The sequence below is a fragment of the Bidens hawaiensis genome, unplaced genomic scaffold (genome assembly GCF_021521415.1).
Source record: "Bidens hawaiensis isolate Kalapana, Puna unplaced genomic scaffold, B.hawaiensis_p1.1 tig00053056_1, whole genome shotgun sequence".
Lineage (NCBI taxonomy): Eukaryota > Viridiplantae > Streptophyta > Magnoliopsida > Asterales > Asteraceae > Bidens > Bidens hawaiensis.
In genome coordinates this window covers 1-26217 of record NW_027506240.1, presented here as the reverse complement: position 1 = coordinate 26217, position 26217 = coordinate 1, and the positions used below count along the sequence as shown (strand labels likewise).

Sequence of the window (26217 nt, the reverse complement as noted above, 5' to 3'; positions counted from 1 at the left end):
TCAAGTTCTACTAATTTCAACAATAACAAAATAATTATACCAAACACCCAAGTCATTAGCATATCCTCATCAAAACAAAGAAAATCGACCAAGACGCATAGAGACTGAAATAGGAAAACAAAAATGGATTGTTCAAGTATTGGTAGCCCTGGTATAAATCTGCTGGCTTGCATGTGCCGAAACCATCCTGATTGCACCTCTGGCCATCAGTTCCCTGATTGCCTTCCTTGCTAGTGATCCATTGATCTGCCATCACCATAAAAAACAGAACTTCAGTTAATTACCAAAAACCAAAAAGTTTATCCATCTCAATGCATTTATTGTTCAAAGTGCTTGTTCAGTTAGCTAGCTAGCTGATCGTTGCGCCCAAAGAGAACAAAACAAGTAACCCATACGCGCCCTCAACTCATTGAAACATTTACGCTCATTTTAACATACAAAAAATAAGCATTGAAAAATATGAAAAAAGTTATAGCAAACGTTAAGGCATAGAAACCTCAATGAGTTATGAATATGTTTAAAGGTGTAAACTTCGTATAGTTTCTTGAAAACCATTAAAAATGATTTATATAAAATCAACTGGTTTATCAATTATTTCAAGCTCATTTAAATTTACAACATTAACCATACTCATAAGTCGTAACTAATACTTAATACTTGACCACTGAAGCATAATATAGCACTTAACTTCATCTAGAATCCAACATGTTGTTAGGTACACACATATATTCTTATGCAACTTGCTAACTATGCAGTCAATCTCGGTGGTATCTAGGTTATCGGTCCGCATGTGAAATATCAGTCAGAATATCAGCACCGATAATACCGGCGATATTGAACAATATTTAACTGATATTGACCGATATTTCAATAAATATATCACTGATATTCCAGATATCGATGTTTTAAGGGGGTGTTTGGGATTCCTTATTTTAACTCCTTGTAACTTTTCATTAAGTTAATAAGTTACAACATTGTAACTTAAGAAACTTTTCCTCTCGCATTATAAGCAATCCCAAACATAGTTACCAAATTCGCTCAGGGACCCGCAAATCTCGAATTGGATCGCGATGTACCCAATCGGAATTCACTCCGATCCAAATCACTCCGGTACGCCGTGCCAAAAGAACGAATTCGGTGTTCCAATTCGCTCACTTCAATCAATTGAAAATCGTCTCATTTTCAGGGTTAGACGGAGTAAACAGTGTTCTTGAAAGTATACTAGAGGTTCAATTTCTGTCGGAAAGAAGAGACCAAGCCGGAAAGAGGAAGAACAGGCCGGAAAGAGGAAGAAGATGAAGAGGACAAGAGAGCGGCGTGTTTTTTTTATTAGTGTGTTAGGGTTAATAAGGTTAGGTATTTAGAAAATCAAACCCTCACTCTTTAACTCTTTACATTTAGTCCCTAAAGTTTGTAAGTTTTTACATAAAATCTATTAAAAATGTAAGTTTATACATAAAAAAAAAACATTATAAGTTTATACATAAAAAAATATAAATTAACATTATATATATATATGTGTATATATAAACTATAAATAGTTATTTTTTGATTTGGGTATATCGAACCGAACTACATGGTACACCATACCGGTTCGTACCGAAATGAACCTACCCCCTCTGTACCAAATACGTTACCTTTAGCGAATTGCGTACCCGAACCACGTACCCGTACCGGAACGAGCCGCGAATTAGGTAACTATGATCCCAAACACCTTATTACTTTTCAAAAAGTTAATAAGTTATAAGTTGGTGAAAAGAAGCAATCCCAAACAACCCCTAAGTCTTAATTTTCAGCTTTTAGTGTTTAATGTTGGTGTTTCGAGTCTTAATCGGTTTCTACTTGCTACAATTGTTAGTGTTATATATATATATATATATATAAATTCCGCATGATACTAAAATTACTAATATCTCACCACTATATAGGTCCTCGACCGATATCCGATATTTTTCCGCATTAACTGCTTAGCTTGCTAATAATCTTAAGTTCTAAAATATTTTAGAATAAAAAGTTACAATGAACCATGCAATTAATGATATCATATCATTAATAGACAACTAAAAGCAAGTTATGAAATATCAGTCAGTGCAAGAGAAGCTTACCCTAAGACGATCGGACAGAATCGAAGGAGTAATAAGCTTAAACTTAGGAGCTTCAGCTAGCAGCTTGTCATAAGTAGCCTTATCAAACAACACCATATTATTCACCTTCTCCTTTTGCTTTCCCTTGCTCCATTTCTACACAGCATTCATGAGCATCAAACACATTTTATTCAATACATACACAAAATCATAAACATTATTAACTTATATGATTATTATTACCTTCTTCTTCTGCTTTCCGCCGCCGGATTTGGCAGGCTTGGAGGACGGTGGTGGAGCCTTCTCCTTCTTCGGTGCCATTGGATTGGAAAACGGTGAGCGGCGGCGGAGTCCGGCGGATAATTAGAGGCGAAAGCTCAGTGGTAAACCCTAGAAGGATTTGGAGCCTTTTGTAATTGTATAGTCTTCATGGAAGCCCATTAAGGTCATGGGCTTTATTTGGCCCACTTGTTAAACACAAATAGAAGTTAAAATTAATTTAGTTTTTCTACTTTACCGAAGGTTGTTTATAGGTGGTACTTAATTATAAAAGTAAATTATTATAGCTCGTTTATGGGCTATCCGGGTTTGGTGAGACCCATGACCCGTGAAAATTATTGTTTGATTATGATAAATTTCAACAAATAAATGAAATGTTCTGACCCATTTAAGGACTATTAGGGTTTGGTGAGACTCATACCTGCGAATTTAGTTCAAACGCATGAGAAACCATAAATCACAAATCAAGCAATCTAGTGGCTTGAGAAATTGTGGGGAGCAACCGGAGAGTGACACAAAAGATTTTTTGGTAGACATTTATATCCTATAGATAGATAGATTAAACTATAATAAACAAAAATCTATAATGCTAAACTTGCTAAGTATAAGTATAATAAGCAATATCATTCTAAGTTAGCTTACAGCAATAGATAAATTTATGAACTTTTCCAATAATGATCATTCCAAGACACAAATGTTATTTGTAATAGAATGTGATGTATAAGAGACATCAGAAAGAATGATGAGGCTTTCCAAGTGGAATACCTTATTCAAGTGTGTAGGTTATAGGGTCTTAAGGCAGTTAAACACATCTTGATGGACTCATCATAAATTCATTGATAAGAGGTTAGTTATAAAATCAATATGCATGATACGGATGTCCATAAAACATATTTCAAGACTCATCAAGGACATTTTGGATTCTCGGTGATGCATATGTTATAATGTTATGCATGCGAACGCGTTAAGACCAAAATAGTAGCCTTACCTAGGTCATTGAATCCCTTACCAATCCCTAAATGTGTCTTTTTAGACATTCCCATGGATTTTATTGGTCACTTACCTAAATCTAATGGTAACTTTGTTATATTTGTAGTGGTAGACATATTGACCAAGTATTGTCATTTCATGGCCTTGACACAACCCAACACGGCTATACTAGTAGCCCAAGTTTCTGTTGCCAACGTTTATAGGTCGCATGGGTGGGCAACAACGATTCGATAGAGATATGGTGTTTCAAGAGAATACAAGGTGCGACTTTGGCAACGTCAACTACATACCATCCTCAAACCGATAGTCATATTGTGGTTGTAAAGCGACGTTTAAAAAGTTATCTTAAATGTATGACATACATGGTCTCTCTTGACTGTATAATACAACTTTTCACACAACCATAGAGAAGTCGCAGTCGAGCTCAAACCCACCACAAATTTTATTAACAAATAGCATCTTCCTCATAAGTAGGCACAGTTAGAACTTAAAACACGAGTTTAATGTTGACACGTTTGTGCACATTATTCTCAAAACAAACACAAGAAAGGAAACAGTTGCATAAACTTTATACACATCCTTACATTCATCACTCTTCACCGACAAAATTTCTTCTTCTGCAAACACATGTAGCAACAAACCGCATCAGTAAAGATTATTTAAAACGATGTATCTTATTAACCTGAGTTTCAACTCACCCTGAACTTTTTCTCCTCTTGACTGTCGATATAAGCTAGCAATTCCTCTTGCCTCATCAAAGCTTCATGCAAGGCCTGCAAAAGATGTAACAGTGTTTATCATTTATCAATTCAAAAGAGTGAAATAAAATATATAAATTATTAAAAATTTACTTTTTTGGTAGCAATAAGTTCTGCTTCTAAACCATCAACACGACAAACAGCAGCGTTTAACAACTCCTCTTTCTCATAAGGCATTTCAGATGGCTTTGCTTTGAGTGTATCAACCTTCTCTTCAAGCTCACCTAATCTTTTCAAAACTGAATTCATAATTTCTGTTTCTTTAAACAAACGAGTTGGTGACGGAGGTCGGCATTCCTCCTTAGTTGTTGATGCATCAAAACAAAAATCCTCAGTGCTTTCAACAACCTCGGATGGTGAGTCAGCAACCCTTTTAGTCACACGCCTCATGGCTGAACTAAACACGGTGAAAATGGTCATGAACATGGCCAAAAACATTAACCATATCCGAGAATAAAGCTTTTCTGGTCCCATTTGATGAGCAACAAGTGTCCCTATAACACAAACATCTGAAATATAAGTATACAACACTGTTTTATACTATTATAGTATTATTATTATTTTGAGCAAATACACATATATCTGACCTATGGGATCGTGAGCCGTTTGGCCCGTTTGAGTTGAAGTTTGATTGTTCCATCCGGAATCAACAGCTTTATCAACCATCGGAACATATTCATCGTTTCCAGAAGATTGACCAGGATAACTTATAGCTCCAATCGTCTTCGCCTATATACAACAAACGAATAACTTAAAAACACTTTATATAAAAAAAATAATACGAACAAACTGAAAAATCATACTCACTTCTTCACGAACAGGAGTCAACTTAAGATGTGAATAACTCCGCATTGCTTTAGGGGACGCCATGTCATCAGCTTCTGAACCCGACTCAGCCGATGTATCACTGCTTCTTAGCTGCTCAAAACAATTATATTAAACTTTCTAGCAGTTAATTTATCACAACGATAAAAGTAAATTATATAAGTTATGCATTCCTACCATAGGAAGCTGAGGCTTAACATATGCAACGATCTCTCCCTCGCTGTTTAACACTTTAACCACCTGTCGGGCTCGCCTTGCTTCACTATTAAGAGCCAACTGCAATACCAGGCCCACAGCGGTTTACTCAGTCAAACGAAAAACAGAGATAACTAGTAATAAGGTGATTTTATAACCATAACCTGCAAGATTTCAGGATTGTTCCATGGGCCTTTATCAGATAGAAGACAACCTCCTTTATCTGCACAGGTACATGTGCCACCTAAGAATTCCGGTAATTCACTGCAAAATTTGCCATTTTATTTCATAATTAGACGACATTTTACATATAAATAAGAAGAAAGCACAAACAAACATACATACATACATACATACACGGCATTAAATAAAGACGAATTACCTGCATCAATTATCTCAAGCAATTTACTCTTGTTACTCAGAACCTGAGGAAAAACCGACAGAAAACAAAATGATATATATCACACAACAAGCTTGTACAGTAAAATTTTTTATTCTTAAGAAGACAGCATGAAAATATACAACCGTACATAAATCTTTGCAGCCGTTTTGGGATCAAGAAATGACTTTACAGTATTCCAAAGCAGCCTAAAACCAGTCCCCGCATTGATTATATACATTTGATGAAGTGTCTGAACAAATAAAGTTAGTTACAAATTGCAATAATAACAGGCTTCATTTGTAAAGTAACTGGTTCTTACTTCAGGATAATTGTCACCATCAATCTTCTGTAGCCGCATAACGAGTTCACGAGCACTCTTACTGAAGTTCTTTAGTCCCTGAATCATTCAAGAGGGATATCATATACCGAGAGTTATACATGCATTTTTATAGCGGTAATTACACGGATGGTCTGTGTGGTTTGCCCATAATGCATGTTGAGTCCCCATCCATCTAAAATTACATTGGTAGTCTCTACTGTTCACTCAACCGTAACACAAATGGTCTTTGGAGTGGATGGAGGTTAACTTTTCTTTTAACTTTTTAAAAAAATGACCAAAATACCCTTTATGACGGTTAACCTTTTGTTTTCAATAAAAGGGTATTTTGGTCATTTCTGAAGAAAAAAAACGAACAAAAAGTTACTCCATCCACTCCACGGACTATGTTTGTTACACTTGAGTTAACAGAACTATCGTGTAACATTAGAAATGCGGACACTAAACATGCAAGATGGAAACCACAGAGACCATCCGTGTAATTAACTTATTTTATAATATACATCACTAAGGCGGGCCGGGACCGGGACATACCACACCCTGAACATCCAAAATGGTTGTGCTACAGTCTATGTGTCTTTTTGCAGCAATCGAACACGTGGGAAACTTAAAAGCAAAGCTTTTTTCAAACTCTCGAACATGATATTTTACGTAACGGTCCATGGTTGTCGCTTGCATAAGTTTGCAAGGGTCAACTTTCCCTAATCTTTCAATGTAAACCGGTCTTCCCTCTTTATCCACTCCATGATTACCATGAGGATAATACTTCAAAACTTCATTCAACTCATGAAAGTCAAAATCCTGAAGCAAATAAATATCAGTTTTAATGCTACAACAATGAATATGTTTAAAACTTTAAATGTTTAATAACCTCAATTATTGTATCAGCACCAAAATCCTTTCTCCAGTGAACCATATCAGCCCACATTTGTTTCGCCTTTTCAATATCAAATTTCCTTGCTTTCAGAAACCGTAACATCATATGATAATCATCGAGTTTTTCTGGCAGCAGTTCTTCCAACACGAGTGCTTGTCTGAACGCATCAACCGTACGAAGCTCCTCTGCATCTCTAATATCCTCAATGGAGACTGAGCTGACCCGCCCGTCACCTTTTCTTCTACTGCTTTTTTTCTTGAGAGAATGTTTGAACCGGCTTGATGCGTTTAACGCTTTCTTTTTAAGTGAACCGATTCTTGTCCTCCTTTCATCCTCTGAGTTTTCAAAATCAGACTTTCGGTCTCTTCGCTCTGATCTTGCTCGTCTCACCAGCCTCTCATCGTTGCATGACGACCCTTCAAAGCCTATGAAACATCATATACATTTTCGTTTATTATCCACTAAAATCACGAAACATCTAAAATATCAAGTGCAGCAAACTTCCCTCATGGAATCAGCAAGATTAGTGTTTGTTGAAATATAAACTTGACTCCACAACCTATTGGATCGATATAGATAGGTGTGAGCTTGAGCTCGGCTTGTTTATTATTTATTAATTATTTTTATATGTATTTTACAATAGGCTTGTTTAGGCTCACGAACAAGCTCGAGTTCGATAAGTGATGAAGCTCAAGATTCTACTTATTTATTATTATGCAAGTTTAGTTTTAGTCTCAAACACACTTCAAACTTGTTTAAGCTCAATTCGAGATGCTAGCGAGCCAATCTTGAGTAGCTCACAAGCAGCTTGGCTAGTTTACACCCCAAGGTCAATGCCATCTTGTTCAGAAAAACATTTATAAAAACCAGACACAAAAAACCCTATATGTTCACTACTTTCAACATATAATATTACATTTTTTAGATCAAAATTCAACAAGATAATACAACGCAAAAAACAGCATCTCCAAAAAAATTGGAAGCCTTAGTCTAACCATAGCTACACACTAATTCAGTTTGTAGCACTAACAACAAAAATGATAACCTATTTATTGTAAAACTCTTATTTACTCCTTAGTATCAAAATATAAACTTGCATCTAATTATCTAAACAACATATTAAATAATAATCATAAACACTTACAAGGCCTTGCAAATCGATCAAGTGGTCCAGACATCGACTCGCAGTTGCGAAATCAAATCACAAAAAACTGTATTACCATTGAAAAAATAAGGTGAATTAATGTAAAATCAGTAGTAGTGAATCAGTTTAATCTCAAGAAAAGAAAACATATATACCTTTGATTAATTTGGAATCGAACGGCATACAGAATCGGTTGGTTAAGATCTAAAAGGAGAAACAAACGAGTGTTTTGGTTTTGGATGAAATGTATGATTGGAGTCAACGGGTTATATATGTATATGTGTATACATTCTAGTGTTTGTTTGGTGTATATATGCAAGAGTGGCATGATTGAGTAATGATTTGGTCGGACGGTGACATAATACACAAGTCAAATGTTGAGTTTTTGACTTTATAATGGTGTTACTTATAAAGTTATAAATAATAAATAAATAATGTACAACTAAGGCATGTTACTCGGTTTTTTAATTAGGAAATGTTTTAAATAATTTCTACATCAACGCTCTTTTTGTTTTCTATTTAAAGAAAACTGTCAATACAAAAATGTTATTTTCTTGTTCTAAAAATAACTTTATTTTATGTTTTTGTTCTCCTTTTGTTTCGTTTTTCTCTCTCTTTTGCAGTGTTTAAAAAACCTGTTCAAACCGGCCGGTTGAACCGGTTAAACCGGATTTCACAAAGCAGGCCGGTATTTTGAGTCCAGTATTTTTGACCGGTTTGCTAGAACATCATACCGGCTGTTTTTTTTTTTTTAAATACCAGTTTTTACCGGCAAACCGGTTTTATGTCCAAGAAATTTTTGATATTTGCGGCCCATATTTTATTAAAATTACTTTTAACCTAACAATTAACATTCAAACGTACAAACTTTAGGAATCTTTTTTTAAAATTGAGTGCTTTTGTGTTATTTTTTTTAATATGGATTAACTTTTAGATTTTTTTTGTTATGAAATCATTTACTTTTAGGTTATTTTTGAAGTTAAAGTTGTATTTATAAGAAATTATAAGGTAAACTATTCAACCGGTTGAACCTCCCGGCATAACACGGTTCAACCGGTTGTACCACTTTTTAGCCCAATCCGATACGAGTAAAAAACCGGTTTTTAAAACATTGCTCTTTTGAGTTACATCTAGCCTACGACTTCTTATATATCATTTGCAATGCGAAGGTGTAGAATCATTTGTGGAGGATTTGAAGGAGAGAGAGGTTTGATATGTGTTTGATGTGAAGGAGAGGGAAGGAAGAGACGTTCGACCCCATAAACACCCTTTATAAAGAGTAGCAAAACCTGAATGAGAGTTTGTATGATGTGTTTTGGAAAACATTCAATTGTGATGCTTTTATATAGACGTTTGAATTTTGTGGCTTTTCCAGAATAATGGTGTTAATTAAGTGTTTAATGTACAACTACGACATGTAAATTATTTTTTAGTATAAAGACAGAATTACAAATTTTGTCCTTTAAAAAAAGCCAAAAACCGGTTCGTGTCCTTTTCTAAGTTTCCTTGCAGGCGGTGTCCTTTAAACTTTTTTTTTCTACACGTTATGTCCTTTACGCTAACTGGGTTAGAAAAACTCAGTTAAGTATGACATGTGCCAGACATGTGATGGGCATTTTTGTCTTTTCGTCTACTGATAGTTATTTATAATTAAAAAATAAATTAATATATTATAACAAAAATAAATAATAGATATTAAATATATACTCTCTCTCTCTCTTCCCGTCTTCTTTCTCTCTCTCTACTCTCTCCCTCCCTCTCACTACACCAACACCACCACTGCCTAACCTCAACTGTAAGTTGATTAACCTCAACTGTTCCGAAGACTCCAGCTTCCTCTATCGACTCCCTCTGAGCGGCTTCAACGATCGACTCATCGGATTCCCAGCCTCCCTTGGGGAACAGCATTCCTTTGCCTTTCCTTTGAGCAGTGATGACAAGAACCTCTAATGCGTCTTCTAACTTCAGATGATTGATGCTTGATTCTTCATATTTTTAACATGTAAAGGTTCATTAACAGCCTTCAATTTCACCTAATTTGTTAATTAGGGCAGGAATGAATGAAGGTATGAATCCGAATTTGGGGGAAACCAGAAACGAATAACAAAAGACAAAATGATGGATTGAGGAGTGGTGTGGACTGACCCAACGACTTGACGTTAGCCGTGATTGTAACGCTGCAACTGACGGCCTCTACGAGCAACCATTGAAACAATGTTTTTCAATTCCATATTTTTAGTTATTGTTATTTTAATTTTAAATTAACAGCAGAAGCAGAAGAAGACGGAAGATGGAGATGCAGTTGAGGATGGAATGAATTGAAATGAAGAAGATGAACACGATCTGGGTGTGGTGTGATGCTTCAATATATTAGAATATTGATTTTATTGATTTGATTTGTGAGAGGGGATTTGTGGGTTTCTGGGTTTCTGGGCGTCAGAACGAGGGGAGTCGACGTCGGAGATGGGAGTCGGCGTCGGAGATGGAGCGGTGGTTGGTGGCAGACCTGTGGTGGCGGTGGTGATGGTGTTTGAGGTCTGCAAGAATGGTGATGGTGATGGTGGTCTGCAAGAAGAAGAAAAAGTAGAAGAAGAAGAAGAAGAAGTTGCTGGTAGACAAAAAGACAAAAATGCCCTCACATGCGTCTCACGTGAGGGCATTTAACTGAATTTTTCTAACCCAGTTAGCGTAAAGGACATAACGTGTAGAAAAAAAAAGTTTAAAGGACACCGCCTGCAAGGAAAGGACACGAACCGTAATTTGGCTTTTTTTAAAGGACAAAATTTGTAATTGGGTCTAGTATAAAATGTTTAAATAATTTCTATATCAACGCTCCTTTTGTTCTTATTTAAAGAAAATAGTCAATACAAAAATAAAATATTGTTTTCTTGTTCTAAAAAATAACTTTATGTTATGTTTTTCTTCCCCTTTTGTTTCTTATTCCTCTATCTATTGAAGTACATCAAGCCTACAGCTATATAGAAGTTGCAACGCGACTTTAAAATATCAGTGTAGGATTTGAAGGAGAGAGATTGGAGATACATTTGATATGCAAAGGAGAGGCGTTTGTCCACATATAACGCCCTTTGTGAAGAAGAGGAGAGGTATTTTTGAATTTTGAAGCCATTTATTGTGTGAGAAGAACAAAGATTGGATAGGAGTAAATCGAATATCTTTTGGAAAGCATCCACAGTGGATGCTTTTATGGAAAATTTCTCTTAATGAGAAATCGACTTTCATTATCGTCATTAAAGAGATGAGGATAACGACTCATATTCTTGACATCAATGATTCAGTTTTGATTCCCTGGTTAGTGTGAAATTAATGCACTGTAACGACTCATATTCAACCAATCTAAAGCATCATTACATGAGTTAAATACTTTAAAAATGTGCAATTAGTTTTCGTGATTTGAATGTAGGTTCTAAAGTTTCTAGCTACATAAGCATAATAAACCAAACAAAACATCTTATGACTTTTAACCAATTTTAAAACCTTAAAAGAAAAAAAAAACCGAATCCTGTGGCCTGTGGGTAAAAAAAAGGGAGAGAACGGTTCTTCTTTTTAGCCCATGTGACTTTTCACTAACCAGTTACTGGGCTATTAATTTTTTAGGCCCATATTAAACTTTTGTAAAGAACAAATGTAGAGTTTTCCAACCAACTTGTGTCGTCACTGCCGTGTAAGCTTGTAAATTGCTACTATTTTAATATATATAAAAGAGAAGTTTGGCGACGCTGGACTGTGATTGGTCCACTTGGTAAGATTTCATTGAAGCAAGTTTTTTTTTTTTTTGGTTTGTTTTTTGTTTTAAACTTTGATAATTATATTTCTAATTATCTTTGTTATGTTTGTTTTTTATCAGTTTAGTTCCAATACCAATATACCGTAACGGATGTGATAAAAACTGACATAATTTGCGTAGACTACCGCATTTTGTTTTAGTTATAGTACCGTAACGAAACTGACCGAATGACAATTCTTTTTTTTAGTCTGGTTTTATAACGAACGTGAAAAACCCAACCAAATTTGCATAGACTCACCGCCGGGGACCAACAACGCTCGGGTTTTACCAACGCTCAAGTTTCACCGACCAACGCTATCCCAATGTTCCATCTCAATTTTTATAACTTTTTGTTGTTTTAGTTTCCGTACAATAACACATGTAACATAAACTGGCCGAATTCACGTCAACTTACCGCCTCAACACTTAGGACCGGTAATGCTTGTGTCTTACCAACGTTCGGATTTACCAACATGTCCGGCGTAACGCGCCAGGTTAAAAACTGCATTTGAAAGAAACTTCTTTCAACGTTCGGATTTACCAAATTGCATTCACTAAAAAAAATTGACCCAAGCAAACTTCTTTCAAATGCAATTTCTTTCAAATGCAATTGCATTTGAAAGAAACAGTTACGTTATCTAATAAAAAGGTTGCATTAGCCCTAATGTGACTTCACCTAATGCAGATTTTTTTTTGTGAAATAAAAGTTGCCTTAGACCAATTTTTTTGTAAGGTATCGATAAAAACTAGCTTGCAACTCAGTTCACTCTAAGAGTTTTGTATGCATATTCGAGTCAAGTATGGGTTGAAGGTAGCTCACTTGAGTAGTCATAAATCTTTATCATTAGCATTCCTTAGTTTTTGTTTTGATATTTGGATATGTTTTAGATTTTGTTAGGATGAGATGTTTAGTCCTAGTTGTATTTGCGTGGATTGAGCTTGCCCTAGAAGTTATAGGTGCCTGGGTGGCTAGGCTTATGGGTTGTATTGGTTTGGTTGGTTATAAGTTTGTTTTTGTTTTGTTTTTGTATAACTTGGATTTGGTTGGTTATAATGAAAGTTTGATCATTTAGTACAGTTATTAAGAGCTCCGAATAGAGATGCACAAACCGGTTTAAAACTCAAAACCTGTTTGGGTTGAAACCGGTTCGGTTTGGTCAACAAAAGTCAAAATTGGTTAATTACCGATTTCGGTTCGGGTTGGAACCGGTTTCTTACCATGTTACGATCGGTTTCAGCTCGGGTTTTGACCGATTTTTTCCCAGGTTTTAGCCGATTTTGGTTCGGTTAACCGGTTTTGGTGGAGAAAATACAAACCGATTTCGATCCTATGGTTTCAGTCGGTTCCAAACCGGTTTCTACATAATCGATTTCAAACTGGTTCGGTTTCGGTTTAATTTTTGAGTCAGTTCGGTTAACCGGTTTATTTGCCCACCTCTAGCTCCGACAAACAGATACATTTCATTCAACACGAAATAGTTCAGAGGGGTAGAATAATCATTCTACACAGTCATATAGAGGTTTAACCAACCGACACTTACTAGTTCGACACTTACTTACTCAAAGTCTCTTAATCATTCAGACATCTTACTTGTTCAACACTTAATGGTTCAATACTTGTCATGCAGTCCCTTAGTCATGATTCTTGTGTTAAGGGTTTTTTAGGAGAGAGAGGGGGGGGGGGGGGGGTGTTAGATTTTTGAGGTGTTATGACTCGTTTAAGAGTTATCTGTGTCAAAATCAGGCTAAATCAATGAGAGCTCTCCAAATTACAAATCAAGCAATTGGTGGCTCGATCGATGGGGTGGGGGGGAGGGTAAAATGATTTTTTTCTTGATGATTACTATTACTTTCTAGTATAAATTAAACAAAAAAAAATTAACAAATAATTAATAACTAGCTAGGATACTATTACTTTCGAGTATAGGCTACTTAGGTAAAATTTTAGTGGAAGGATTTTAACATCAGAACATCTTAAAAAAGTTGAAAAGTTAAGGAACTCGAAATGATTTTTTTAATAGCTTTTATAGAACACTTAAAAAAAACTTAAATATCATTCTTTTATTCTTTTATATCACCCTCTACCAATTAATGATATCAATAATCTAGTTTATTTTATTGCCACTTTTTTGTAACGGCTCCTAATCCTAATCTACCCTTTTTAAAACGTAAATTTATCTTTATACTATATGTTATGATTTGGTTAGTTAAAATTTCATCACTATCATGTATAGAATAAGACATTAACTAACTAACTAACTAACTCGTCAAACTTGTGTAGTAAATGTGTTTTGACTAACACACACCCCGATTATTACTTAATGTTTACTAGGATAATAACCCGTGTTACACACGGATGGAATACATATCAAGAAACAATATAAAATATAAAAAATATATTCAATCAACACAAATATTTGACATAAATTTTTTACCAACAGATATTACTAAAGATGTTAAACTATGACTATAACATAAAAAGGAAATACTTTATAAATAAATAATTCAGTAAACAAGGAATAATATAACATAAATGAACCATTATACCTGAAAAAAAATAAAAAAGCACATTAGTAACAGATTTTGTAATATTATTTGAAAGCTAAGCTTACTAATGCATACCAGGTTTAAATTTATATTTTCACCCGTGTAGAGTTTTCGTTCAAAAACCTTTTGAAACAAAAAATGTCGGGTTTAAAAACCGTAGCTTGCATTCGATTCTCCGGTCATGAAATAATAATAATAATAATAATAATAATAATAATAATAATAATAATAATAATAATAAACATGTGTAGATAACTTATGAAAAGAGTAGTATAGAGAAAGAAAAATATAACACAATAAAAAACTTACAGATTGATCAATGAGGACCATCTCCATCAACAAGTCCTCGTTTGGAGTGTTTGTTATCATTGACGGTTCATACTCTCAAAACTCTAACCTTAACTGTGGATGGAGATGTTTTGAGAACATCAATTCATCCAACATTGTAAAGCTTTGAACCTCCATTGTAATATGTTTTAAATTAAACGATAAAAAACTTTACTGAAATAATTCGTTTAAATATAAAATTTATAATTAACAGTTGAAGAACATACTTTGTAAAAACCTAGTAAATTTAATAAGTTTTTTAATTCTAACAATAATTAGAATAATTAATATCATAATTACATTAATAAATTACAAAAATATAGAAGTCAATATCATTGACTAAAATTTTATTGTAAATATGTGGAAATTAGATTTATGGAATGTTGATGACATGGAAGCCTATGTGGACAACCGAAGTGAACGACATGTGGACAAAATTGTATTGCTTTAATATATTAGTTAGATTTTATTGCCACCAAAAGGATTTCTAGTCCAATGGTATCTTGGTGGTGGGTTAAGACTTATTGACCATAAGGTCCTGGGTATGAATCTCACAAGAGGGGCTTTTTCTCAAATATTGAGTTTCCTCCTGAATTGGTGGCTTGGTGGTGGATATGATCGTGTGGTACCACTGGTGGCACAATGATACTTCAGTGGTCCGTGAGTGATCCAAACTAGTCGTTCAAAAAAAAAAAAGAAAAGAAACGAGTTGCACCACATCTCTCTATTAACACCGTTATCTGGTTAGCGCCCAATGGGGCAAATCAGGGCCAACTTCGAGCAAGCAAAAATAAATTTGGGCCGAAGGCGAAAATTTTGTTGGATCTTAAGTAAAAGGAGTATTTTATTGGGTTTAAACAATTTAATTTTGATATGAGCTTACTTGGTTATAATTTAGGTTGTGTAAAAAACTTTTGTATAAAAATATGACTAAATGTGACTCAAATAAGACTAGAACTCATAACCTTTTTGTTATAAGTAATACCCATTTGTCCCTAGACCAAGCTAATAGTTATGTAATTGAGTTTAAACACCAAATATACATATTGTTTTAATAAAAGTACATATAATTAAAAAAAATTCAGGCCTAGTAGTATGTCGGACCTGTGGCTATCGACCACCTCGCCACACCTTATGGCCAGCCTTTGGGGCAAATTTTTATTTGACGCTCACATTACATTTGGTGTGATGGTTTTAAGGTTAAAGTTAGATAAGATGGCATGAAGTAACAATCCCATTGTCCCCTACCCTCACCATTTTATCGAAGAGGGTTGATTTGAAGATTTAGTAACCTAATTTGAAGAAAATATGCAGTAATGACCTAATTAATTGAAACAATTTTGAAAGTTGATTACTATTTTATCAGATTTTCCCATGTAATTAACGCATCACTTATTTTATGTTTTGTAAACTAATAATGAATCATTATAGCTGATTTATTAATGCATCGTATATTGTATATATTGAATAGTTAATGCATCATTTTGCTGATATTTTATATAAATATTGCATCATTTATTTCGTATATTAAATTATTAATTCATCTTTTAGTTAATATATTAAATAATTAATGCATCATTTAATTTATACTAAATAATTAATGCGTCATATAATTTAAGTTAAATAATCAATGCATTTTTACCACTCTCATTTCTCTAAAAGGAGAAGGGGTACTTATGGATATTACCCATACACCCGGTCAATCTCATACTGCCATATCATTTTTACCCTCATGTACCCACAAACCACAAATTTACCGGCGACACCTACCCACAAGTACCCTAGAACTTTTTGTGTTCTTGTTTTTTATAATAATAATTAATTACTCATTTATTTTTTCCAATTGTCATATATTCTTCATGGCAAAGATTTGCCATGAATTGCAATTTGGCAATCTACCCGGTACCCACATAGATAGTGTGGGTTTGCCTTGTGCCTTGGAACCCATTGCCCCTTCCCCTCTGATAAAGTTTTAAGACAGAACTGCAGATTATGTCCTTTATGTTTGAGGTGAATTCCACATCATGTCCTTTAAGTTTAATAAGTGCAGTGGCTGTCCCTCAACTTTAAAAACCGTTGCGGTTTATGTCCTTTAGGTGACGGCCGTTAACTTAAAGCTGTTAACTCTAAAACACTTGCCACTCACATGAGGGTAAGATCGTCTTTTTAACCCAATTAATATTTAACAAAGTAGACATTACACACATTAAAACCCAAATATATTAAAAGGATACTTTCATAATACCAAACGTTATCCAAAATACAAACCATTAATCCAAAATACAAGCCATTAATCCAAAACATACTACCAAAATACTATATATTTTTCTCAAAATAAAAGGTTGTGATCCAAAAGACTACCCGCCGCTGATCCAAAACACTAACTTTGTTGGCTTGTGCAACTCCTGATGTTATGGCCTTTTTGCTTACATTTGCTACAAGTCATGGTTGTATTCTTTTTTGATAACTTATTACCTTTTGTGATGTCAGTTCAAGTATTGATTTCTTTCTCACTTTCTTTGGTCTTCCAATTGGTTTGTGATGATTTGGTGGGACAAGAATGGTAGGAACTTGAGACCTTGGCCACATAGACCAACCATTGATTGGAAATACTTTGAAGCTATAAACTTTTTTCCAAGTCTCCAGCATATAAATAGGGTTTACCAATTTTTCAGGGATCATACATTGTTTTCCATTAGCCTGCATATTCCACATTGCAGCCACCGCATGCCTGCAAGGTATACCTATTATCTCCCATCTCTTGCATGCACACAACCTTTGACTTAAATCTACTACACGCTGATCACCAAATGGGCCACTCACCTGAAAATGTTCCCCTCCATTCCAGATCACAGAATATTTAGCAGCTTCTTTCTTTATTGTTTCTAATACTTTTGTGGCATAGGGTGTCAGTAGACCATCGGATCTATCTATTACCTTTAAAACATTGACTATTCTTCTCATCAAATACTCCCTAATAAACTCTAATGCTGTGATGATTGGCTTATCTCTTCCATCTAGTAGCTTGGAATTCAATTGTTCACACATATATTGAGCAACACATCAGAAACGGCCCTACCTGTGACCATCCAACACATAAATTGAAATGCATAATAATAAATATTTTCAATACATATTGTTTAGCAATACATCATTACTTACCTAAACAATTATTAGAGCAAGAAAATTTCTTTTAAATAGGGAAATAAAATTAACACCCGGTTTGAGAGGAGGAGGTCTTGGATAGGGGTAAGCATAAATCAAGTGAGGCCCGCGATAACCGCAAGACCTGACCCGGTTATTCACAATATGGTTGGTTCCCGGGTCCTAAGAATTAGGGATGAGCTCGGTACCGTACCGGTACCAAAAATACCGTTCTGAAATATTTGGTTTGGTACCGGCATTTAAGGTAAAAATTCTGAATCATTACGTAAAGCTCTAAGACCAAAATCTAAATCATCTCCGGGTATTAGAAAGTGGTAGTAAATACCCTGACTATCAACATACCCTAGCTTTACCATCACACGCTCTAGATCATGCACCGAGAACCTTTGAATGTCTAGCAAATCAATGAACGATTCTTTACCATCAACGTATCTTCGCCCCAACGATCGAGTAAAATAACCCCCATGATGCAAGTGTATGGAAAAAAGATGAACATTACCTCCTGTATTCGATATATAGTTCAATTAAACATAAAACAAGTTATGAAATCATAAATTCTTCAATAATAAAAGAAGTTGTTGGCTTACCATATATTTCATTCACTTCGTCTTGATCGAGTACATCACGAATGTTGATTTGAGCCATGCCTTTCAGATGAAGAAACACCATTGAACCCTAGTTAGGAGAAATATGAAAGGACGTGAATGAAATAGGGATTTATAATAATAGGGATTTATAATAATATATTGAAATTCAGGGGCTAAAAATACGATCTTACCCTCATGTGAATGGCATGTGTTTTAGATTTAACGGCTTAAGTTAACGTCCGTCACCTAAAGGACATAAACCGCAATGGTTTTTGAAGTTGAGGGACAGCCACCACACTTATCAAACTTAAAGGACATAATGTGGAATTCACCTCAAACATAAAGGACATAATCTGCAGTTCTGTCAAGTTTTAATTTGAAGATACATACATGTGAATTAAGCTGTGATTCTGTTTAACACACACTTTATTATGCATCCATAGTTCCATACACATTATATATACGCGTGTTTGTGTATATATGGTGACAACATTTGGTTATTAAGTATTCAAAATAATTAAATGGATATGCAATTGTGGTGCTAACACATCTGCTTCATGGACTGGTGAGGCTAGCCGGATTAACCCCACAAACCATAGAAATAGAGCCCGGAACCTTGATGAAGATTTGGGTTCCAAAACAAACCGTCACCAAAGATGACCACAATATCGTCTATGTTCCACCCACCAAACCCGCAGTATTACTCCTCCACTCATTCGCTATGGATGGTATTTTCACATGGTTTCTACAAGTTTTTGCCTTGACCCGTGAATACTCGGTCTACGTGCCTGACTTCTTGTTCTTTGGTGGATCAATCACCGATAGAAAAGAGCGGTCGGCTAATTTTCAGGCCGAGTTTGTGGCTAAGGGGTTGGAGAAACTAAAAGTGCATGAAAAAGGTAATATTAAAGATTAAAGAATACATTATTAGAGTTTCGGTATTAATTATATTGTTAGTTTGTTACCATGATTAAGAAATTGCATTTGATTATGCTTTCTATTATTTATCACAACTTTTAATCCTCATTAATATTGCATGGTTTTTATTATTCTACAGGTGACATTGGTGGGTTTAAGTTATGGAGGGATGGTTGGGTTTAAGATGGCCAGGTTGTACCCCGGGTTGGTCAAGTCTATGGTGGTGTTGGGAACCGTCATAGAGATGACCGAATCTATTACCCTTGACTCGTATAAGCAACCAGGTTTAACGAGGTCAGACCTTTTGATACCCAAAACAATAGAAGGGCTGAAGACGATGTTTTCCATTGGATTTCATAAGGCCCCATGGTTTCCTGATTTCATTTATCGAGATCTTCTCGAGGTAAAATATTTTATATGAATAATAAAAATACTGTACATATAAGAGTAAAATGGATATAAATTATGATGAATTTATTAGATGCATTTTAATATCGAAGTCATTTTATGAAAAAAATATAAAAATAAAATTGTAATGATGGCATGTTTTATGTCATTTGTAAACTATGTTTTGTAACAGAAAGGAGAGAAATGAACTATTAGAGGATCTGGTCGTTCCTGACAAAGATACAACCGTATATTCTAACTTCTCGCAGGTAGTTGAAATTAATTATTTTAAACTTCTAAAATTACTAGTAAACACAATGTTTATAAAATTACATTATTTTTATTAGGATATACATATGGTGTGGGGTTATGATGACAAGATCTTCGATCTCGACCTTGCTATGACCATGAAAACGTAAGTCAAGTCCCTCGTTGCAGGAAAGAACAATAGATTATGTTAATGAGTTACACATGCCAACTAATATAATTTTTAGTGTATAATTGTTATAAAGTTATGAACATATAAGTAGTCTGATATCGTTATTATGTTTTACTACAGGCAATTGGGTGACAAGGCATCATTGGAGGTGATAAAAGATGCAGGCCACCTAGTACCATTAGAACAACCATTCAAATATAATAGATGTCTTAAAATTATTCTTGAACGTGTGACGATGCATCCTTGACTTGCTGATTATTTAGTTAATCATGTATCTCTTAAGGAATGAATTTTAGGGGTAAGCGTATGTGTGTTTGGGTTTCCAAATTTTCAAGGTTAAGTGCAATTTTGGTGCAAGTTTAGAAATATTTGTTTGACAAAATAGCAAAACTAGTTTTTTATGTTTGCACGTTTTTCAATGGTAATCCTTTAGCAAAACTAAATGACAAAAAACAAACTTTATGTTTCAAATTCATATCAAGTTATGTACATAAATTTTGTCATTTTCAATGGTAATCCTTTGACACTAACTCTGTTAATTTTTCTCATTAAATTTTGTCATGTACATAAAGAATGAGGGTAGTTTTATAGTTATATATATATATATGATAATTAGAATATAAAGGAAATATAAATGTTTAAAAACAAATAAAACTCTCTCTCTTCCCAAATATCATCAGCATCATCTCTCTCAAGTAACAGTCATCACCATCATGTTCTAGATTTTACCACTGTTAAGAACAACTATAAATCCATCTCTGCTGTCTGATGTGGCTAAAATGATCGTAACAGGAACCCAAAGTAGTATAAGTGTTTTGCCGGAAACTACCTCAATTCGCCGCCAAACACTCCAGGTCGTCGGAAAACCGATCTTTGCGCATGGGTTGCTAGGTACACACTCAATCTGCCCCAAAACTCTCGCTCGTATTCGTTCGATTCATTTACAGGTTTTCATTATTCACATTGATGAATACATTGGTCTCAATCTCTAGGCTCTGCCAATTTTATTTGTGTTCTTGAACCGTTCGTGGACACATTCATTTCCTTAATGAATGTACATGAAAATAGAATCTCGTTCAGTAAGTGTTCGTGAAACGTTCATGAACACATTATTTCCTTAACAAATGAACATGAACACGACCTTGTTCATGTTCATTTGGTTCATCTGCAGCCCTAACTATTATATAGAATAATTTAAAAGCTTGGTGTCGCAAAACCGTAATTGATGCACTTGGCGGCACCAAATTATGGCACATCAATCAATTTTTTAGTTTTTGTTTTTAATCTAGGTTTTACCAACCTTTGTTTTTTTCCCCAGAACCGTAACAAACGTCATTGATCCACATGGCGACACTAGCTTATGACGTGTCATACAGTATTTTGATTTTTTTTTTTACTTTCGGTATCGTAACGAACGTAACCAAAACCAACCAAATTCGCGTTGACCCGCTCGAGACAATGTCCGGGACCGACACTGTTCGGGTTATTCCAACAACCGGGTTTTACTAACAGAATAAACGTCGTTTTAGATATTTATTTGTTTACATGCTCGTTTTTTTATATGTTAATTTGACATATTTATTTTTCATGTTTTAACGCTTGGGTTTTACCAACGTTGTTTATATCATAACGAACACAATCGATACTGATCGAATTTGCGTCGGTGTGGCGTAGTAACGCTCGGTTGTGACCCGCCAGGGTTTTACCAACGCTCAAGTTTTACTGATAGAATAAATGTCATACTTTTAAATATCTTTTTATATGTTAATCTTTTTTATATGTCAATTTGGCGAACTTATTTTTTAGGTTTAGTTATGGTAACAACTAACAACTGAACCCACATTCGTGCACTGCTGCAACACTGTTGTTTATAAGCAGATCTGACCCGGTCGACGCAACGCGTTTGGTAAAACTTGTTATTATATAAACTAGGTATTTGCGCCCACGCGTTGCCTTGGGGCAAAATCAGCAAGGCAAAATCTGTTGGTGGCTATTATACTTGGGTTATATGGTTAGTCTTTGTTGATGCGCATTAGGTTGTAAAATCTAACTTGTTTTACGTGAACGATTCACTAGTCTCAGTTTACACTTTCTACTTTTCTAGATTTGTAATTCAATTTTATAGCAATGATCTATTAAGAAAGTAACAATATTAAGTCCAACAGATAAAACCGTGTTTCTATAGATCATTTGCCCGTCAAACAAAGTTACAAAAAATTTATTGCTTTTTTTTAGGTTGAAAAAAAAAACATATAAAAAAACACAAGAGAACATATCGTTTAGAGAGAAATATGAACTTTTGGTATGTATTTATCTGGCTATCGAACATTCTAGTCCTCCGACAAGTGCTTGTATTTGATGCCTAGTTATGTGATAACTTGTCTTGACGCAAACCAAAATGACCATTAACAGTTAAAAATTGATGCTATGTTGCATGATACTTCTATAACTGCTATCAGTGCTGGCTTAATATTCTGGACTCGGTGTCATGAACATAGAATCTAATATTATTAATCTCAAAACCATAACCATTTTCTTCAAGAACAATACACGAACGAAGAAATACAAATCTTGAATGGATGAACAACTAATTCCAGATCATTAACGCAACGATCTGACAAACAAACAAATAAAATACGTACCTCCCATAACACAACAGACAAAAAAATTAGACGGAAACCATCAACAAGATGAAACCCTAATACTGTATTCTCGGGTTTAAAATACAAGGAAAAGAAATGATAATATTGGACAGGGGAAAAAAGGAAAAGAAATTATATACTTAAATGGCATTCTCGAGTTAAAATAAAAGAAAAGAAAAGAATGTGTTAATTACATTCTTTAGTTAGATCGGAAGGAAAAGATAAGGAAAAAAAATTATAAATTTACAATTATGTCCTTATAGCCAAATGAAAAAGAGAATTAAAATAGGGTAAATTAGTAATATTATAATAGGCTATAAACTTTCCTTCATAATCCGGTCATATTTGGCAGGAAACTTTTGAAGGAAAAAAGACCCCACTTTTCTTTCTATTCTCTTTCTTTTCTTTTAAAATAAAAACTCAAGAATGAAAAAAGAAAAACTTTCTAATCTTTTCTTTTCCAAACCTTTAAATAAAAAACTCAAAAATACAGTGTGAGCATTCCCATCCCTTCTCCTATCTCCAAATCCAAATTACACTAAAACAAAATACATTTTGTCACTAATTCTCAATTAAATAATATCTTTTTTATAAATTTATTATTACATTTTCTCTTTCATTCACTCATAACCACTTTCATCATATATTGAAAAATTAATATGGTGCTACTTTAAACTTTTCAAATATACAGAAAAATCATTGCATTTTCTCTATTTTCTACTCACAACACTCTAAACCACTCTCTATATTCCACTCTCTATATTATAAATACTTTACTCACTAAATTTGATGGACAGACTATGAATGCTCTAATTATGAAAAAAAAATGAAGACTAGACTAAGACGACATGAGAGGTAAGTTTAGAGATAATTATTGCAGATTTGCATCTCTATTGAACCCATGAGCATAACTCTCTTGAGTTTATACAATAATTTTATACAATAAGACCGGATAGAGGTGCACAAAAAACCCGAACCAGGAATCGTACCCGAAAAAAATACCCGGAACCGGTTTTTGTTATACCTGGGTTTTTAATACCCGAACTCATACCCGACCCTACCCGTAGGGTACGAATTGGGTATGCATTTCAGTACCAAAACCCGTACCCGAAACCGGGCCCGATTTATACCCGGTAATACCCGAAACCTGGAACCGGTTCCATACCCGGAATTGGGTTTTTCCAATATCCGAACCGGGTTTTTCAAAAACCCGATCTATACCCGAAAAATACCTGAAAAATACCCGGAAATACCCCTAAAAATTGTAACCCCTTAAAAAAATCCAATCTATACCCGGAAAAAACCCAAAAAAAACCCAAAAATAGGGTTTCTCGATACCCGGAAATAGGGTATTCAAATACCCGGTTTTAGAATACCCGGTTCTATACCCGACCCGAACACGATGCATAGGGTATGGTTTTAGAGACAATACCTGAACCCGAACCCGACCCGGGTATTACCAATACCTGATTTTTCAATACCCGGTCATACCCGAACTCGGTTCAATACCCGAACCCGGGTATTTGAAAAACCCGATCTGTGCACCTCTAAGACCGGATAACTCGTGAACCAAATCAGCAAGCAGCAGCCCAACATCAAAAGCAACCCTTGTTGCCCATCATCAAGCTCATGAATTCTCCAATGGCCGGCCCAAATACATATATGAACACAAAACCAAGAAAAACAATTAAACTCCAATCTATTCGGGTATAAAATGTTAGATACATGTTGCATTTCAACACTTAGATTAAAAACATACCATAAAAAAGCCAAATTTCTTAGTCGTTAGCTGACTCGATCCGAGCATAGCTCGTATTGTTGTATGTTTGAACCAAAACTAATAATAATCTATCTCAGGTAGCTGCTGAACTTGTGTAACGCAAATAAGCCTTTACGTATTCTTTTAAAAACAATAATTTTTTATAACATTTTATAGGAACATTATATCTTGAAACACTGATTTGTTTTAACCTTGGTGTAGGTTTTTATATACTGAAACAAAGATCCTATGCAACACACTTTTTTGATTTTTGTTTTTTTATTCCCAAACTTTATACTTTTATAAACCAACACCAAGAACACCGAACAGGCCTCCTCCACAACCCGGAGGAGAACCACCAACAAAACAAAACGAAACGGAACCTACATGAAGCTAAATTTACACCAATTCGACCATGTTATGCAACACACTAAATACGTAAGTGGACTGTTTTTTATTTTTATGGTACATACAATATTCTATATTCATATATTGTACATGTAATTTACAGTTACTTTCTAAAATCTTTTATTCAATTAACACGCAATCGTCAATCAACAATCAATAATCAACGATACATAAATTTTCTTAGCTCTTAAGAATATTAGGTAAGGCGTTGTTTTAGATAACCAAAACTTTTACTTATTTTAAACTGAAATAATTTTTGAACATGCAAAAAGAATTATTTTTTGCTCCCTTTAATTTAAAAAAAATGTAAATGTTTAAAATTATATTTTTAAATAGCTGGAAACACTATTTTTTTTTAATTTTTATTAGTAATAACTTTATTTAAATGTGTTTTTCTAAGGTTCCTCACTTTTTAATTTTTTGGAATTTTGGGTGGGGGTCTAACATCATAAATCCTGTTGTGGAAAATCTTTGCATAATTAGTATTCATTATAAAATAAGAAATCTCTCTTTTGAAAAATATGTAATTCCTTTCTAAAAGCACTTTTAAAATACCATGGTATTTAAGGAAAAAGTTTTCCAATCACCAAAGACATTTTTGTGAAATTTTTAAAAGATTGGTTAAATTTTTTTTCTTATTTTTCATTATTTTTTTTTATTGTTTAACCAATGTTGGAATAAGGTCAAAATGAGTTCCACAACACAACAAGAAGTCTAGAACACTAAATGGGCCGTTGGGTTGGGTTTGGGTGCACTCGTTAACTAGAATTTCGATTTATTGATCCGTTTGTGATAAGAAGTTATTTTTGAAATATAAAGTTGAAACTAGTAAACCTAACTAAGGCTGGAAAAAGAATAAACTACTGAAAGTCGTAAAGTTTACCACTCAATAATCAATACAGTGGGTAGTTAGTTAAAAGGTTACTCGATTAAAATTTCTAAGATTTGATGTATGTAATGAATAGTCATAAAGTTTAATATATTTAAAAAGAATTCTCTAATAAAAATATCAAGTTATTTATATTTTGAATAATATATCAAATTGCACACACTATTCATATATCAGTAATCACATTGCATGCAAAACGTAAAAATTCGGGTAATATGATAGACAAAAAGTGGTCATATGAGTTGAATGAGAGCATGCGAGGTGGTATTCGTCAAATCATATAACATGTATGATGTGTTTGACTGTCATAAAAATAACTTATTATGTGGCAAAGTCAAAGCAGTCACATCAGAGTTGGTATAATGCTTCATTTCCTTAAATTATAAGAGAAAAAAAAATAAAATTTGGTTAATTATCTTACTCCATTGGAGTTTAGATACTTATTTGGCTATTTCTTGTCCTTATAATTTTTCCAGTTGCTATAGTGAATCGGT

At 34.2% G+C, this 26217-nt stretch overlaps 3 protein-coding genes across 3 annotated transcripts; 1 reads left to right on the top strand and 2 right to left on the bottom strand.

Moving 5' to 3' along the window:
• Positions 1 to 2463, bottom strand: LOC143617198 (small ribosomal subunit protein eS25-like). Its single transcript, XM_077089829.1, has 3 exons — positions 2328 to 2463; positions 2106 to 2240; positions 1 to 246 (listed from the first exon to the last, which is right to left on the bottom strand). The coding sequence occupies exons 1-3, from the start codon at positions 2403 to 2405 to the stop codon at positions 133 to 135; spliced, it is 327 nt and encodes a 108-aa protein (XP_076945944.1). The 5' UTR covers positions 2406 to 2463; the 3' UTR covers positions 1 to 132.
• Positions 2464 to 3934: 1471 nt separating this feature from the next.
• Positions 3935 to 7937, bottom strand: LOC143617203 (phosphatidylinositol/phosphatidylcholine transfer protein SFH8-like). The gene is made up of 13 exons (XM_077089834.1): positions 7872 to 7937; positions 6722 to 7152; positions 6385 to 6651; positions 5833 to 5910; positions 5662 to 5763; positions 5507 to 5556; positions 5296 to 5395; positions 5114 to 5212; positions 4919 to 5029; positions 4699 to 4840; positions 4205 to 4605; positions 4052 to 4126; positions 3935 to 3970 (listed from the first exon to the last, which is right to left on the bottom strand). The coding sequence occupies exons 1-13, from the start codon at positions 7903 to 7905 to the stop codon at positions 3950 to 3952; spliced, it is 1911 nt and encodes a 636-aa protein (XP_076945949.1). The 5' UTR covers positions 7906 to 7937; the 3' UTR covers positions 3935 to 3949.
• A 10864-nt stretch (positions 7938 to 18801) lies between these two features.
• On the top strand, positions 18802 to 20272 carry LOC143617204 (uncharacterized; the record flags this gene model as incomplete). Its single annotated transcript, XM_077089835.1, has 5 exons — positions 18802 to 19167; positions 19339 to 19600; positions 19761 to 19855; positions 19934 to 20001; positions 20146 to 20272. Coding segments are annotated over 5 exons (918 nt in total), but the record flags the coding sequence as incomplete, so codon positions are not given.
• Between the last annotated feature and the right edge of the window lie 5945 nt (positions 20273 to 26217).